Raw genomic sequence first — 17,230 nt, forward strand, 5'->3', positions numbered from 1 at the left:
GCACGTTCATGTTACATGTCCGACCAATCAGAGCACACTGTGCTCACAGGGAGGGTGGGGGCTGGAGCAATTGGAGCTACAACGAGCCGTTAAAGGCAGAGTGAAATTCAGTGAATACACGTAGTTTAGAGAGATGCTGAGAAACCAATGTGAGTTGCGTCTATCTTTACCTATGGATGCACAATAAGAACGCACCCATATCGTCTTACTGCCATCCCACGGAGCTGTAATAATGGATATATTTCACATGTTTGCTGTAATTCATTATCATAATACATGGGCTGTATGATTACATCTTGTACCGTACATTTTGTATTAAATAAAGTTAATATTACCGACGTTAGATTAACGTCCCTGTAGCTTCTTATTGCACTAAGAAGCGTATTGCACTATATATATATATATATATATATATATATATATATATATATATATATATATATATATATATATATAAAGATAGCATAATATATAGCATAATTTAGCATAATTACTAGCTAGCCGCTAGCTGCTAACTGCCGCCTCGTTAAATGATCAAAGCTGCTTTCCTGGGTTCTAAAGTGCTGTGAAGCAGCCTGTTCTCTGCCTTCAGTCTAGGTGGAAGACCCATCTGCAGCGCAGAGCTCTCGGGGTAAACTCTCCTCCTATTTACAACACTTTTGCCGATGTTTCAAGCACTTTTCAAACACTATTCCTGGCTTAAAAAGCGATGAGCATCACCCTGGATATCCAAATCCATCATAATAACAATCCATTACCATACTGTCATGAACGCGCGGTGCTGTTACGTGTACGCAAATTGACGTGCTTGATGTGAACGAGCATTTTGGTTAAAGTTGCGCATGCGCTATGAGCGCACATACGGGTACTTCTCAGGCATGCCGGGTAATCTGTGACGTTTTGCTGTCTCAAAAGTTGGGCCATTTTATCATCATGCGCTAATGAGCAACTCTCATAGGAATGAATGAGGCCCCGTCTCCCACGCTGTATCCAGTTCTTATTATAGGCTACATCCATGGCATGGGCTACACCAATACCAAGAAATTGCTTAGCCCCGCCATGAAAAATGATGTTGAAGTAAGCAAAATAAAGTCCGCCAACTCGCGCCGAGAATTGCACAGACAGCATTGATTTCAGTAGCCACTTGTCTGGAAATACCGAAGACCAGAAACGGTTTGAAAAATTTGTTCACGTCGTGATCATCTTCACAATAGAACATCTTTGCTAATGTCTTCTGGCCAATCAGAATAAAGATAACGGCGTGGTGTTGTTGCAGAAAGTCCCGACGGAGAATACTTTTGCTGTAGTAGGTGCACATAACTGGTACGCAGGTACGCAATCTTTATATATACAGTCTATGTACGCAATGCATGCGCGGCAACAATCTGAAATGCGTACCGTCACTTGTGTCACAAACCGCATTTGGGTACCGACGTACTTATAAAGCTTTTCCAGAAGGCGGTTAGATCACCGGACGACAGAGTCGGTCCCCTGTGTTGATAGAAATCAACACGTAATGAAATAAGACCCCACGGTTTGATGAGTGATAGAGGTGTGGGCTGTCTTTCATTTTGACACACAGAACAATGTTAAAATCAACATACATACATAGGCTACTGTATGTTAAATGGATATATCCGCCTTCTTTCATTTATCTTTCCATTCCCACAACAATATACATAAAGAAATGGCATATTTTGGACATAGTTCGAATGGTGAATAATCATGATTAATTAATGTTTAAGCTGTGATAAATCTGATTAAAAATTGTAATCGTTTGACAGCCCTACCTAAAACACATGGTGAAACATTTGTTCCTCCCAAAATAAAAAGTCATGCCATAGAGGGTTGAAAAACAGAAGTTAGGGACTTCTATAGTAAAGATAGTAAATGTTTTTTTTCGTTTTTTTCTTGAAGGGATATTGACAAATAAATACAAAATATCAAAAGCGAAGTGTAACAGATGGTAGGAAAAACACAACAATTAATAGAAAGCATGCAGGATGTTAACAATAGACAAAAGCTAAACAACAAGACAAATAGTCTTATATAAAATGATAGTTGAGTTATGTCAAATTTTAAAAAGTATAATAATAATAATAATTTAATCAAACCAAATAAATAAATAAAGTAACATGAAACCTGGAACTAGAAGAATAAATGTTTAATTTATTTGTATTTCTTGCAGTAAATTAAAGATTCAGAGATGAGTATAATAATCACAGTAACTATACATACATAATAACTGTACTACATTAAATCATACTCAAAAAGATGATAGCATATGGAGAATTTACTTGGTTGGTAAAACGTAATAGAAAGTCATACCTTCAGTTATGTGCCTCTTGTTCAAATGCCTTTCAGCTCGACAGTCCTCCTGGTCTGTTTTATAGGTTTGCTTGCTTTCACTTTCTTTTTCGGGTTATAGCCAACCATGTGGTCGAAAGGCATTGCCTTTATTTATTTAACAAATAAGTGTTTACCAACCCTATAAATGAAAGTTGATTTCTGCTTAGTTTAGAAATCACTTTATGTCTGCCCCTGCAAACTGTATTAACCCCTGCAGTCCTGGGCATTATGACATTCAACCCATCTTACATTCAACTTTTTTACGCCTTTCTGTCTTTCTGTGAAAGCAGTTGCTTGTGCTCTTTTTTTTTCTTCAGCTGACAATTGTGGAGTCTGCAGGCCTGAGTTAATTTCTGGCTTTTAATTAGACTTGTTAACCTAAAATAAGTTACAGAGTGTATGCAAGTTTACCGCCATTCTCGGATCCACCTGGATCGGCATGGTTTTACCCCTACTAACGTCTGGAAAACCAGGTTCTGTGAAATGATCCATCTGTAATGAGGTGTGTTTGGCGGTAGTGCAATGTCACCTCATGACAGCAGAGGGGAGTGTGGAGTTCATTTTGGATCTCCCAATCCAAATGGGTGGGATGTTTTTATTTAGAGAAATGGTTCACAGTTAATATAGGGCTTTGGGCATCTCTCGTTACATTGTGAAGATTATTTACCCCCCATCCAATCGTATAAGGTATAGTCCTTAAGTGGTTTTATTTAGTATTCAGCTGTTAAAACTGTATTAGAGAGTGCTTCTGCTTTGAACAACCCATCTAGTGTGTCTCACCACAGGCTGAGAAAGAAACACATTTTCTCAAAGGGCCATTATCTTCCTGAGAAAGACTGAACATCTAGGGACTTACCAATGCAAAGTGAAAGCAAAACTTTAAGCTTCCAGAAATGTCAGGGGCTTTTGCTTACAGCCTGCTGTGTGTGAGACATTTATTGTGCTGAATAGTGTCACAAAAATGCAGATAATATAGCAAACCTTAGCATCTGTCATGTCAGTCAACTAAACAGTTAACTTTTGCAAAACATAGATTTTACATTTGGATTCAGCAGTATTGTATTTGCAGTTGTCACCATTATTTCAAAAACAAATTAACCACAGTTCACCTACTTAAATGCAGTGAGTAACTGCTGACAACATCTCTCCTAACAACTTAACTTTTAACTCCACTGGACTGTTTGGACTGATCAAGAACACTTGCTCTACTTTTTTCTTTGAAACTGTCGCCTTTTACAAACTGGAATTTAGATCATAGCCCTATTACAATTATTTCTGAAAGAGACACCTAATGACTACTTACCAGTGAAGTGCGGTGAGGTTCATGGCTGGTGAGGCACTGACTCTTTCAGAGTCAGATTTACAAATATTATATTTTGACCTTAATCGAAATATTCGGTTATTTTCAAAAGCTTTTTTAGTCTGATGCTTCGATTCATTTTAAACAGACCGTTCAACAAAAGGATTACCAAAATCAAAATATTGGATTGTTCTGTCTTAGTAAGATCCCATTTTCATTACAATTGTGGTCTTACCTTGACTTGAAGATGAAGTCCATGCTATCCTTCTGGACAACAATCTCTTATTAGTCTTTTGTAAAAGTCCTCCTTATCTTCCTGTAGTTTGAAAAGTCTAGCTTGTTGTTTGCGTCTACCGTCTCTGCGTAGAATAACAGTAGCAACAAGAACCTGTGGGCTCACGTGCGACCCCTTCAGTGCGGCAGAGGTTATGGCTGCCTCTCCTGCTGCTTTTTTCATTGCCGTTATATGATGAGACCAGCGAGCCTAAATATCATATATACGTGAAATAAGTTATTTAGAGACTATGGATGGTGAGGATACATGTAATAAAGGGATCTACAAACATTACATTTGTGACCTATAGTGAGATGGTAACAGGCTTGCGCTTGGTGCCCGCGCTCCAGCCAGTTTCTGTGGGGTTACGCATTCTGAGGTGAGGCAGAGCTCATCTGTGTATGGCTTGAGCGAGCTCACAAAATAAGTGCCCGCGCTAAATTAGTGCCCGCGCTCCAGCAAGTTACTGTGGGCTTACGAGAGGCAGAGCTCGTCCCTGCCTCACTTCTCATCGCTACCCGTAGTTGTAGTGGAGCTCGGCAAATTTGCTGATTTTGACTTTAAAAAGCGATTGGAATCATACATAAATCACACTTACATCATAGATCAGTGGAGACATTTTATTATTATTTAGTTTTTCTTTAGTTGTTTTCCCGTTACATTGGAGTATGACAGGTGAGGCTCTGCCTCCCCTCCCTCCCCTGACTGCACGTCGCTGCTTTACACTTAGTCACAACTGAATGAGCATTTACTCTTGACAACATTTTTATCAGAATTACATGAATTATGTAGAACATCAATTGTTACAATAGGGTTCCCTCCAACAACAACAGGATAGTTTAATGTTCAGTGTAGGTGTCTAGCTGCAGATCCAACAGCAGGCCTCCACGCCTATACAGAATGAAATGCATTATAGTATAACCATCTTATACACCCTGTACATAGCTGTAGTGATGATGATTTTCATTAAAACTTACCTCAGCTGTGCTGGATGATAACCACAAATAAGTCTGTTTATAATCATGAGTTGACGTTCATATTCTATTGAGTTGCAAATACATTTGTTGTTTACCTAAGTGTGTGCAGTAGCAGTTGTTGCTGCTTGTTATGTCTTATCTACAGTTTCCTTTAGATCATGTGATTTTAAAGAATAACCTCCCACTAAGAGCTGATGGGGTTTGTCAGTGGCAGCCTCTCAAGTAGCACACACCCCACAACAGTTTCGCTTTCTCTTTCTCTCTCTTTAAACTGTGCTTTTTAACTTACTGTGAGACTTTCCTTAAAGTGGCAGTTCACCTTTTGTCCCCAATCTATCTTCAAGAAAAATGTTGACATTATTGCAGAAAAATTCCTAAAAGATGTGTGTTATGCAAAATGCAATTTTTGATGTATTTTATACATCGGCCTACATATGTGTCCCGATGTGTAAGGAGACTCACAAAGTGTCAGACAATACAACCCCTTCTCTTTTCCTCCGTACCCACACCTCTAAAAATGGGGGTACAACGGAGCTGATCCAGATTTTCTGCGGACCTGACGTCATTCAGCAGGATGTCTACGGGAGGGACTTAGAGATGAAGTTATTATATATATATAATACATATAATTGTATTGTTCTAGCGGTAAACACTGAATAAAGAACATGTCAAGCTATGTGCTGTATCAGCAACAATGCACAGTGTGTTTTGAAAGCAATATGGTCTGTGTTTACATTAGCAAGCATATCTAACACTATGTATGAGAATATGTGTAAAGAAGCCGGATATAAAAGGTACTGTCCTTGTGGTAAGCCCAAGAGAGAAAGTGTTTGAGCTCCATAATGTTTCATAAATAATGCTTGATGTGATTTGGAACATAATATGATGTTGAATCACGGCAGCGTTTAGCTGAGTTTCTGCCGGTAGTCAACCTTCTCTTCACAGAGCTCACTGCTTGCATGCGGGCGCTTCAAAGGGGCGTGGCCAGCAGCAGTTCGGGTTACATTTAAAGGGCCAGACCCATAATCAGCCCTTTTGTAACAGGGCTGAAATAGAGGGGTATGAGGCATGCTACTGTAGCAGGATGAGCAGTAAATCGTGTTGTAAGGCATATTCTTTTTAGCCTATCACCGCCAGGGGGCACCCTATAAAGGGGGAGAGGCTTCTAGCTGGCGGCCTCTTGTTTGCTGGTGCCCAGACCTACCCACTTCCGTTCTTGCCGTGTTTTGCTTCCGCCACCGGCGTAGCGGAGGGTCTTCCTGGCGATGCCCGTCAAGTAGCCGTAACGTAGAGAGCATGAAACTCTCTCCTCTCTGCTTGATCGGGCCAAGCTAAGGCTTTAAAGAACCGCTGCTGTTTTGCTGCACTGAAAAGAGACGGGCTTCTGACACAGGGTCATCACCCGTACTGCTGATCCTGTGTGCTGCTAAGTGCTAGTTAATTGTCTGCTTCTGGCTATCGTGTCTGGTCCGGTTTGGCATTGCCTACGGCAGTATCATCACCTACCCTACCGATCCTGTGCTGCTGGACGCTACTTCAGTTGTTCGCTTTTGGCTACTTTGGTTGGGCCGGTTTAGCATGGCCTACTCTGTATTATAGGTCCGCTCCCCTAGTGGGATTTTAGTGACTGGACTGCTGGGCTAAATCCTTCGGAGTTTTAGTTATTCTTTCTGTAAAGGCAACCGAACAACAAATATTTGCCATTGAGGGATATGGTGTGAAGCTTTTCCAGACGCGTGGTGTTGACAGCAAATCAGGTCTTCTCTTTGAGTGCATTTAAGATGTTTATTTGGATTGCAGGATGATGACAGCAAAACAAGAGCCGGGTGTTTAACTGATAACTAAACAACTAACTGTGATAAAGAAATAAACTGAAATTAACTCAAAATAAGCTAAAACACGCACGGTAGAAAAACTGTGTGGCTTCCCTCTGGTGATTCCCAATCCCTAATGCTGTGCACCTGTGTCCTCCCCAAATAGTAGGCTGTACCCTGAAATTGGCTGAGTCCCCGCCTATGCCCAGGTCAATTCAGTAGTATCACAGCACCTTCATATACAAATATTAAAATACATCAAATTGGCTGCAACACACAGGCTCCTAATTGTTACTGTATAATAACATAACAATTCAACAACATAAAAAACATTGCAGCCAAATAGAATAGTCCATATCAGTATTCTCAATCCATAATGTTCATTGTTCATGTAGAGAATCCAATCGGGTTGGTAACCCCAATAATAGAAGTTGGGTTTCAGTCTTTATTCAACTTCCAATAGAAGACAGATCTTCATTATTGGTCGCTCCAGGATGTTGTACTTCGTCCGGACTTTAACCGCCCGCACAAGTCCTTGTCTGTCGGGAAAGGTCTGCAGTACCTTGCCCAACAGCCAGGATCCGCAAGGGGCATTAGAGTCCGCTACGATGACAATGTCTCCTGTGACAAAGTTCCTCTTGTCCTTTGGCCACCGTTGTCTCTCTTGCAACAGTGGTACATACTCCTGAATCCATCTGTGCCAAAAGAGATTGGCAAGGAATTGAACTTGCCTCCATCGTCGTTTGGAGTAGGAGTCATTTTTGTCAAAAAGCTCGGGTGGTAGAGAAGGTTTGCCTTTTAACAAGAGAATGTGATTTGGAGTCAGGGGTTCGAGATCATTTGGATCCTCTGAGGTATTTGTAATGGGACGGTCATTCAATATGGCTTCCACTTCGCACAGGAGTGTTTGTAGTCCTTCATCATCCAAATGTTGAAGAATAGAGTTCAGCACTTTCCTGACCATGCGAATGACTCTTTCCCATACTCCTCCATGATGGGATGCAGCTGGAGTGTTGAAACTCCATTTCACTCCAGAGTGAAGCAGGGAGTTTTGAATTTTCTGATGGTTCAAATGAGATAGAGCTTCTCTCAGCTCACGTTCTGCTCCAACAAAGTTGGTTCCGTTGTCTGATTTGATGTGTGATACTTGGCCTCGCCTGGAAATGAATCTGCGTATTGCATTGATGCAAGAACTGGTGTCCAATGAATAGGCCATTTCCAGATGGACTGCCCGACTGGCCATGCAGGTGAAGATAACTCCATAACGTTTGATGAGGCTGCGGCCTCTCTTCACTTCAAACGGCCCAAAATAGTCAATCCCCACATTTGTGAATGGTTATTCTGTGCTCTTATCCCCCACTTATTGTGTTTTCCCTTGTTTTCCTGTTGTAGTTACTGAGAGCTGAAGGTGGTGGTGTTGGTGTCCGAGGTGGTGGCTTGCCCCTTTCCGTGTGCTGTCCCCGGGTGTTTGGATCTTTTCTCCGTGTGGTTGTGTGAGTGTGGAACACGTGTGACCGGGGTGACTTAAGTTTGTTTTTGCGGGATCCCTCCACTCATTCGTTGACCCTCCCCCCCACTGGTAAGCCTCAGCCCCCTTGTTCCTTCTCCCTTTTGGATATAGCCCTGTGTGACTTTTTTTATAAATTGTATTTTTTACTATTGTATACAAATAAACTGTTGTATTTTTGATAATTGGACCACGTCTCTTGTTCCATGAGTAACCGAACCTGTGTGTCCTAGTGACTCAAAACTTGTCACATTTCCCTCGGTGAAATTCCCGGGCTGGCGTTGTCGGACTTAGTGGTTTAACCAAACTGTTAAATTAATATATTTATTCTGCGGCCACTGCCACACTACAATGGGTGATCTGTTTGGTATTTTGAGCAAAACACGTTCAGAGACATGTTTTGTATAGGCCTATCGTTCGAATATAGCATAATAGTTGACCTTTAATGTGTCTAAGTTCCATGCATATATTCAACTTCGTGTTTGTATTCTGTTATAAATTAAGAGTGTACTAATAGAACAGAGTATTAAAAGTCACGTTGCTTATTGTCAATCTTAATTTGACCTTTTGCATTGAAAGAAAGAACACAAAACGTAACTGATGTGTCAGGGATCAAGTATTTGGTAAGGTTTTGTGTAATGGGATATATGTATATGAATGCATTATGGTCAAAGCATCATTAAGGCTCTTCACAGCAGAAGTAATCCGGTTCTAAATTGGAGACCAATTAAAAGTTTAGTTGAGCATCCAGTGGTCCAGCCTGTCTGGATTCCCTGACGAAAAATCAACAAACACAAAAATATGTAAAGTACAATGTGTAAGGTTACTGACACTGACTTCTTGCAAAACTTAAATTACCTCAATGCTGAACAGCTTCAATAACTTACTTGAGCTGAACCAAACCAAACTGCAATATCTACTTAATATCTCTGGATTCTGGAACCATTGTGACATTCATATTTTACACACACTATATATATATATATATATATATATATATATATATATATATATATATATACACACACACACACAAAACTGTACATATATAAATACATATTACATTTTAGTTTGTAACTTTGTCAGACTCAGACTTAAACGGAGCACCTGCATTAGAGAAAAGTCATTAAGAAAAGGAGGCCAAAGACAAATTTCAATATTTGTGCTATTTATTGTGTTTTTTCCTGAACAGCCGTACTGTAGTAACATTCTGATATAAATAAAGTGCAACATTGAATAGAAAATACCTTTAAATCAGTGACGGGTACAGCATATGTAATCCTTAATCTAACAAAAGGTTTTACTTTCCAACCGAATTTAGTCCTTGACCTGCAAATAATCAAATTCTTGGTTTCCATGGAGACGGCAAAATAAAATACATGAATCATTAAAAGCACAAATAACATCATAAGTGAAAGACTCCAACACCAGAGAAATAAATCATTTTCATACTTAACTCAGCAATGTAGTGGTATAGATATGAGGCATTACAGGCTGCACATGAAAACCTAAAAGCCATATTGCCCACTTTATATAATTATCATTCCAGACATGCTTTTTACATATGCGTCATAACAACAAGACCTGTAGTTTTTACAGGTCGTTGACAAAGTCTTCTCCAGATTTAATCATCCTTCTCAGTGCGCTCAGTATCAGTGTATCAGTGTCATCACTTGTGTTGAGCTCTGAGTGGTAGTTCTTCACAGGAAAGATGCAGCTTGGTGGGAAACCCAGCACGCCACTCGCCTCCTCAATCTACATTTAAGAATTTTACATTTAAGAAATGAAAGTGGTGATCAAAAGGAGATTTTACTGTAACAATATCACAATGTAAAACAAAATTATATTCGTACCTTGTTCTTCAGGTGCTTGCTTTTTGACACGTTCTTTATATCCTTTCCAACCTCTGGACAGGCGTCGTCAATTTTGGTGAGAATAGCAATTTCAGGAATCCCTGCCAAGAAAAAGCAGAATCAGTTAAAATAATGTTGGTCTGGTTATTTTAACATTATATATGTTAAGTATCATAATACATATTATTTAAAAGTATAACACATCATTTATAATTGTATGTATTATTGTAAAAGCCTAACCCATGTCCCTGGCTGCAAGTCTGACTTCCCTCAACTTTCTCACACAATCATCCTCCAATCGTGCTGTGCTGCCAGGGATGATGCAAACCAGAACATGAACTCTGTCATTTAGAGAGGGCTCTCTGTTGTAGTCTTGGTTATTCACAGACAGGCTGGTGATAGGATTGAACTGGAAAACAATGTAAACTTACAGTTGCAAGACAAAGTATGTGAACCCTTTGGAACTTCCTGGATTTCTGCATAAATTGGTCATAAAATGTGTTCTGATCTTCATCTAAGTCACAACAATAGACAAACAGTCTGCTTAAGCTAAAACCACACAAACTATGTTTTTATTGAACACACCATGTAAACATTCACAGTGCAGGGTGGAAAAAGTATGTGAACCCTTGGATTTAATAACTGGTTGACCCTCCTTTGGCAGCAATAACCTCAACCAAACGTTTCCTATAGTTGCATATCAGACCTGCACAACGGTCACGAGGAATTTTGGACCATTCCTCTTTACAAAATTGTTTCAGTTCAGCAATATTCTTGGGATGTCTGGTGTGGATCGCTCTCTTGAGGTCATGCCACAGCATCTCAATTGGGTTGAGGTCAGGACTCTGACTGGGCCACTCCAGAAGGCCTATTTTCTTCTGTTGAAGCCATTCTGTTGTTGATTTACTTCTGTGCTTTGGGTCGTTGTCCTGTTGCATCACCCATCTTCTGTTGAGCTTCAATTGGTGGACAGATGGCCTTAAGTTCTCCAGCAAAATGTCTTGATAAACTTGAGAATTCATTTTTCCGTCGATGATGGCAATCTGTCCAGGCCCTGAGGCAGCAAAGCAGCCCCAAACCATGATGCTCCCTCCACCATACTTCACAGTTGGGATGAAGTTTTGATGTTGGTGTGCTGTGCCTTTTTTTCTCCACACATAGCGTTGTGTGTTCCTTCCAAACAACTCAACTTTGGTTTCATCTGTCCACAGAATATTTTGCCAGTAGTGCTGTGGAACATCCAGGTGCTCTTTTGCAAAATGCAAACGTGCAGCAATGTTTTTTCTGGACAGCAGTGGCTTCCTCCATTTTATGACCAACTTATGCAGAAATCCAGGTAATTCAAAGGGTTCACATACTTTTTCTTGCAACTGTATATAGGCCCCTATCCCGGTGTTGTTGAGTACAAACATGCCACACAGCAGCTTCAGGAAAATGTCACAGTTTAGGAAAGAGCCTCACAGCTGTTTGGGGGCAGGATCTTCCAGCTAGGTAAAGTGGTGTTATAAAAACATTACAGTATCCGTACTCGCTCCAATGATTTGATGTGGGCTGCTTAGGGAATGTATTACAAGTCAAATTAAATAATTACAACATACATGTCCTTTCTTTAGTGAGCAAGGGCAAAAATAAAGACTTAAATGTTGCTTGCTTAAGTTACAGGGTGATAAATAAACTATTAGATGGATGACTACCAAAGAGCATAAACAATTGCACAAGTGAACACATGTATTGTTTGTTAGTAACCCAATTGCATCTGCATGTGAGGGAGAGAACAGTGTGTGTGTGTGTGTGTGTGTGTGTGTGTGTGTGTGTGTGTGTGTGTGTGTGTGTGTGTGTGTGTGTGTGTGTGTGTGTGTGTGTGTGTGTGTGTGTGTGTGTGTGTGTGTGTGTGTGTGTGTGTTCTATAGAAGCGTGTCTTTCTGTACCCATCAAACAGGCCGCTGTGTTTGGGAGGGTAATTAGTGGACCGCCGGAAGCGTCCTTTTTATGATTGTTCTCTATTTTTCCCATTCCTTTTTTGCTTGTGACACCTTCATCTCATTCATGCTTTCATGTGACTGGTGTTTGTGTGTGTGTTGATATCGATATGAAATGCAGAGCTTCAGGGGAAACCCAGGGTAGACCGTATGATAAGTATTCAGAAGCACATTTAAAGTGAGAGACAAGGAAAATAAAAAACATATTTCAATTGTAAAAATGTGACTTCACTGTCAAATGAACAACATGTCTTCATGAAGATCCTCAGTGGAAGCATTGAAGTTAAAAGTATTTTATCTGAGGGATTTACATAAAAAAAGAGAATTATTGCACTTGACAACTTAATAAAATATCCGCAACGGCAAGGACAACCGATGAAAGTAATGATATTCGCAAACTACAGCTTCAGTGCAGACTTGTTTTTGTCTTTTAATCAAGCATTACAGCCAAGCCACTGAAGGCTAGAAGGGCAGATCCACACAATGTAATCTGGTTGTTTTTCTTTGCATATTGATATATATGAGAAGACTGATTCCACTGAGTCAAGGTTAGCTCCATAATGAGATGGAAATATACAAACATCAGTCAGTCTTGCTCAGTGTGATAAAGTATTTTATTGTAAATATTTTGAATGTGGCTTATATGAGAACAAATATGGAAGGCAAGTCTGACTTTATGTAAAAAGGGTCAATCCTATTCATGGATCAAGAATCTCAGTGGACACATGCTGCGATATTTAGATTATACTAGGCAGGCTGGGAAAACGTAGTCCCAGTGCAGTGTAATGTTACTAAATAACATATAGAAAATACACTGTGAAGCAGAAGCATGAAGCCTGTCTGGACGAAAGCCTGGTCAGTATGGGGTCTGTAGGGCACAAGACAAGGGAATATGGTCATCCAAGCATGTGAACAAGGAAAGAGAGGCGGGGGGGAGGAGGGCGAGATGTGCCCATGGGTAACAGACATGGAGCTCGTTGCAGACTGTCGTCTCTGATTTGGCCTGGCAATTTGGCACTGCCCTCTGCAATTAGCCTAGACGCTAATCTAATGGATGCTGCCGAGTGAAATGAAGACAGAGGCGTTTGCACAAGCCACAAACACAGATGAGCGCATACACAGATAAAACAAACTCTAAATGCATAAGATCAGTATCTAATGTCCGTGTGTAATTATCACACACACACACACACACACACACACACACACGAATAAATTGCATCGGTCTGCGAGGCCCCTTATTGCATCACTCGAGAGACAGAGGATGAGCGGGGGAGACAGAGAGAGAGATAGGGAGAGGGTGCTGCCAGTGTTTTCTCCATGGTCTGCATTACGTAATCCAGGTAATTCCAAAGGGTTCACACACTTTTTCTTTCAACTGTTTATCAAAAAATGACATTTGCATGCACAAATCCAATAGTTTCTAATGGAGCCTCGTTAGTTTTCCATAGTTCACATTTCATACATTCCATCCATAATATTGATAGTAGAAAATGACAACAATGAGGGATTGTGTACTCGAAATGTTGCAAGAGAAATCAAGTTTAAAGAATTCAGTGTTACATTGTAACCATCCTTCACGTGTCCCTTCATGGCCAGTTTGATGTCTTCCACACAAACTCCTTTACTTGCATCCTTCTCAAGACCCATGATGTCATTGAAGACAAAAAAAGTAATGTGTCTCTGGTCCTCCTTTTTGGATTTTGTAGGTGATGTACTGAAAGACATGAAAGTGCTGTTATAATGACATGGTAGGTCGGCCTAGACGTCAGAACATAACATCAGTAGTCTAGTTAACACAACAACATTCAAATAAAAATGTTAAGACATATCAACATTAATTAAATCCAAACTAGCAATACAAAAACACTTAAACATTTTGCAAAACTCAACATTGTGAAATGTTTTTATGTTTTGTCTTTCGGGGCCACCATAGCAGTTTGTCCACTGCTCAAAAGTAAAGTAAAATAATAGGTAAAGGAGTTGTTAGATTGCAAGTGTTACAATGTAAGACATTCAGGATAACACTGTTAAGTGATTCTTACGCTTGTGGTGAAGCTCTCGTGAACCACTGCATCTACGCCGGCACGATTACATATTTCACCTCGCAAGACACTTTCCACAGAGTTGATGAAGCTGGACTTGCCAGCACCAACGGATCCATAAAGCATAAATCTGAGCTGAACGTTGTCTTTAGAAGGCTGGTATTCGTTCACAAACTGCAACTCTCCCTCTTTTTTTCTGTCCAAAAGAAAAAACATTCAACCTTAGTTTAGATCAAATTATTATCAGTTTTGCTTAATGGTTTCACTGAGACCCAAGAGAAGAAAACCCATTATTTCTCTAAGAAGTGACAACAAACAGAAACAATTTAATAACAAAGGTGAGTCTCAACAAAGGAGTGAACAGTTTCATAGTTGTGCTTTTAAAAAGTGTTATTTGAATAAAAGCCACTAAACACCAGAGACACCACACTGAAAAATTAACTCACCCCCAAGGAACGTTCCTCCATTCATTACATTACATTACATTGCATTTAGCTGACGCTTTTATCCAAAGCGACTTACAATAAGTGCATTCGACCAGGAAGATACAACCTTTAAGAAAACAGAATCATATAAGTACATCAGGTTTCATAGAGCCAAACATTTCAAGTGCTACTCAACTGGCATTTAGAAAGCCAGCCCTTTATTAGTATATAAGTGCTTTGTTAGTAATTCTATCGCTCGAAGTGGAGTCTAAAGAGATGAGTTTTCAGTTTGCGTCGGAAGATGTGTAAGGTATCTGCTGTCCTGATTACAATGGGGAGCTCATTCCACCATTTTGGAGCCAGGATAGCAAACCCACGAGTTTTTGCTGACGGGAACTTGGGTCCCCCTCGCAGTGCGGGTGCAGCGAGCTGTTTGGCTGATGCAGAGCGGAGTGCACGTGCTGGGGTGTACGGTTTAACCATGTCCTGGATGTAGGAAGGGCCAGATCCATTCGCAGCATGGTACGCAAGTACCAGTGTCTTGAAGTGGATTCTAGCAGTTACTGGAAGCCAGTGAAGGGAGCGGAGGAGCGGTGTGGTGTGGGAGAATTTGGGAAGGTTGAAGACCAGACGAGCCGCTGCATTCTGGATGAGCTGCAGAGGTCGGATGGCACATGCAGGTAGACCAGCCAGGAGGGAGTTGCAGTAGTCTAGGCGTGAGATGACGAGAGCCTGGACCAGAATCTGCGTTGATGTCTGGGTCAGCTGGGGACGTATCCTCCTGATGTTGTAAAGCGTGTATCTGCAGCAGCGGGTTGTAGCAGCGATGTTTGCAGTGAAGGACAGTTTGTTATCTAGGATCACACCCAGATTCCTTGCAGTCTGAGTCGGGGAAACAACAGAGGTGCCGATGTTGATTGTTAGGTCAAGAGTGGGACAATCTTTTCCCGGAAGGAAGAGCAGTTCAGTCTTGTCAAGGTTGAGCTTGAGGTGATGAGCAGACATCCACCGAGAGATGTCTGCTAGGCAAGCAGAGATGCGTGCGACGACCTGGGTCTCTGAGCGGGGAAAGGACAGAATTAGTTGGGTGTCGTCAGCGTAGCAGTGGTATGAAAAACCATGCGGGCTAATGACAGACCCGAGCGAGTTTGTGTACAGGGAGAAGAGGAGGGGACCAAGAACCGAGCCCTGAGGGACCCCTGTAGTTAATTGACAAGGGTCGGACTCGGACCCTCTCCAAGTAACCCTGTAGGTGCGGTCGTTGAGGTATGAGGTGAGGAGGGAAAGTGCAGTGCCTGAAACTCCAAGTTCTTGGAGAGTGCGAAGGAGGATCCGATGGTTCGTGAGGCAGAACTGAAAAACAAAGTGAACATTTGCAGTAAAACATTAGTCCCATTTTGATTGATTTGATCTAATAGGCAATATTTAGACATATGTTGAGTTACTTGATCAAAAATTAAATTGTCCCGCTCAACAAATCCACACATGACTTGCTTATGAGTTTACACTATATACTTGTATACCTCTATTAGGCATTGTTTTGAAAGATGTTGAGTTACTTACCCATTTTAGAAGGCAGCAGGCGAGGTGAGGGGGAATCTGATTGGTCGTTTCCTTTGTCTTTAACAAAAAATGCTTGTAAAAACATTGTCAATACAACATTTGAGATCAAATATTTCACAAAATTGAACATTTATAGTAAGTAGTTATTATTTTAGCGGCCAAAATCATATAGAAATAAAACAGATAATTAACTTAAAATAATACAGCCGCTGAGGCACTAGTTAACAGATCTTACGCAGGGCAATGATCCAGGTCCAGACAATATTCTCCATTTGTGCAGTTTATTCCGATAACAAAGTCGCACAGGTTTCCTATATCCCGTTTCCTATATCCCTTTTCCTTAAGGCTTTCCTACGGCTTTCTTTTTGCTGGCTTGAAACACCCTGGTAAAAAAAACGTTTTCCTACTAGTGCTCTGGCTCCCACTTCCACCTGTCTCCAATATATATAAACTACACCAGGTGCTCTAATCACCCAGTGCCCAAAACATGCCTTCAAAATAAAAGCATAGAAACTACTTTAACTTATGAGACTAACTAACAATACATTTACAATACACACTATAAAACAGCAAGAAAATAAATGTTAAACTAGTAAATAATATAAAGAGATATATATAGCTCCAACAATTATAATGATCTATAATATTGTAAATCCCTTTGTTTTGCAACTTCTCATACTGACTCAAATGTGCTGCACAGGAAAATCTTAAAGTCTGTTTAATTGTTACTTAAGAAAATATAGAACGAATAAAGTTTGTTCAAGTTAAAAAGTACAAATGCAAATAACAAAAAAGAAAAAAAAAGAAAATGTTTACTTTATTCACAAAATACTCACAGTGCTTGCTTTTAAATGTACACTATATACTTCAAAAGTGAAATGCTGACTTGCTAGGGACAGTTTAGTGTTATCTTAAACCCTTTAAATAAGTCTATGCAGTTTTAAAATAGACTTGAAATATTTAGTTTATCTACAATCTCAGTGAAAGTGTGTAAGTCTGTTTATGCCCACACGGAAAGAAAGTATACGAACATATATGCAAATATATGGCAAATATATGCAGAATATATGCTGCATATATGCCATATTCAGGTTCATATATGTGCATATATGTGGATTAATAGGAGATATATGTGTCATACATA

General features: G+C 40.2%; 2 protein-coding genes and 1 long non-coding RNA gene across 4 annotated transcripts in view; all 3 read right to left on the reverse strand.

The window, feature by feature from the left end:
* Nucleotides 1-3,905, reverse strand: part of LOC307015380 (interferon-induced protein 44-like) — a 12,967-nt gene extending 9,062 nt beyond the window's left edge. The window contains exon 1 of one of the 2 annotated variants that reach the window (XM_079643938.1): nucleotides 3,885-3,905. The gene's annotated coding sequence lies outside the window, so the exon portion shown is untranslated. Of the gene's footprint in view, nucleotides 1-2,328; nucleotides 2,585-3,884 lie in introns of those variants that run through there. The other variant, XM_079643937.1, reaches the window with a different exon arrangement.
* Nucleotides 3,906-4,529: 624 nt separating this feature from the next.
* LOC307015391 lies at nucleotides 4,530-5,735 on the reverse strand. Its single transcript, XR_013801500.1, has 2 exons — nucleotides 4,901-5,735; nucleotides 4,530-4,814 (listed from the first exon to the last, which is right to left on the reverse strand). It is a non-coding gene; the product is annotated as an uncharacterized lncRNA (long non-coding RNA).
* A 3,637-nt stretch (nucleotides 5,736-9,372) lies between these two features.
* Nucleotides 9,373-16,521, reverse strand: LOC307015384 (interferon-induced protein 44-like). The gene is made up of 8 exons (XM_079643942.1): nucleotides 16,322-16,521; nucleotides 16,087-16,143; nucleotides 15,863-15,876; nucleotides 14,545-14,564; nucleotides 13,617-13,770; nucleotides 10,315-10,483; nucleotides 10,075-10,175; nucleotides 9,373-9,976 (listed from the first exon to the last, which is right to left on the reverse strand). Exons 1-8 carry the CDS (start codon nucleotides 16,356-16,358, stop codon nucleotides 9,815-9,817), a joined length of 714 nt encoding a protein of 237 aa, XP_079500068.1. The 5' UTR covers nucleotides 16,359-16,521; the 3' UTR covers nucleotides 9,373-9,814.
* Between the last annotated feature and the right edge of the window lie 709 nt (nucleotides 16,522-17,230).

Source organism: Notothenia rossii, assembly GCF_949606895.1.
Source record: "Notothenia rossii genome assembly, chromosome: 8".
Taxonomy (NCBI): domain Eukaryota; kingdom Metazoa; phylum Chordata; class Actinopteri; order Perciformes; family Nototheniidae; genus Notothenia; species Notothenia rossii.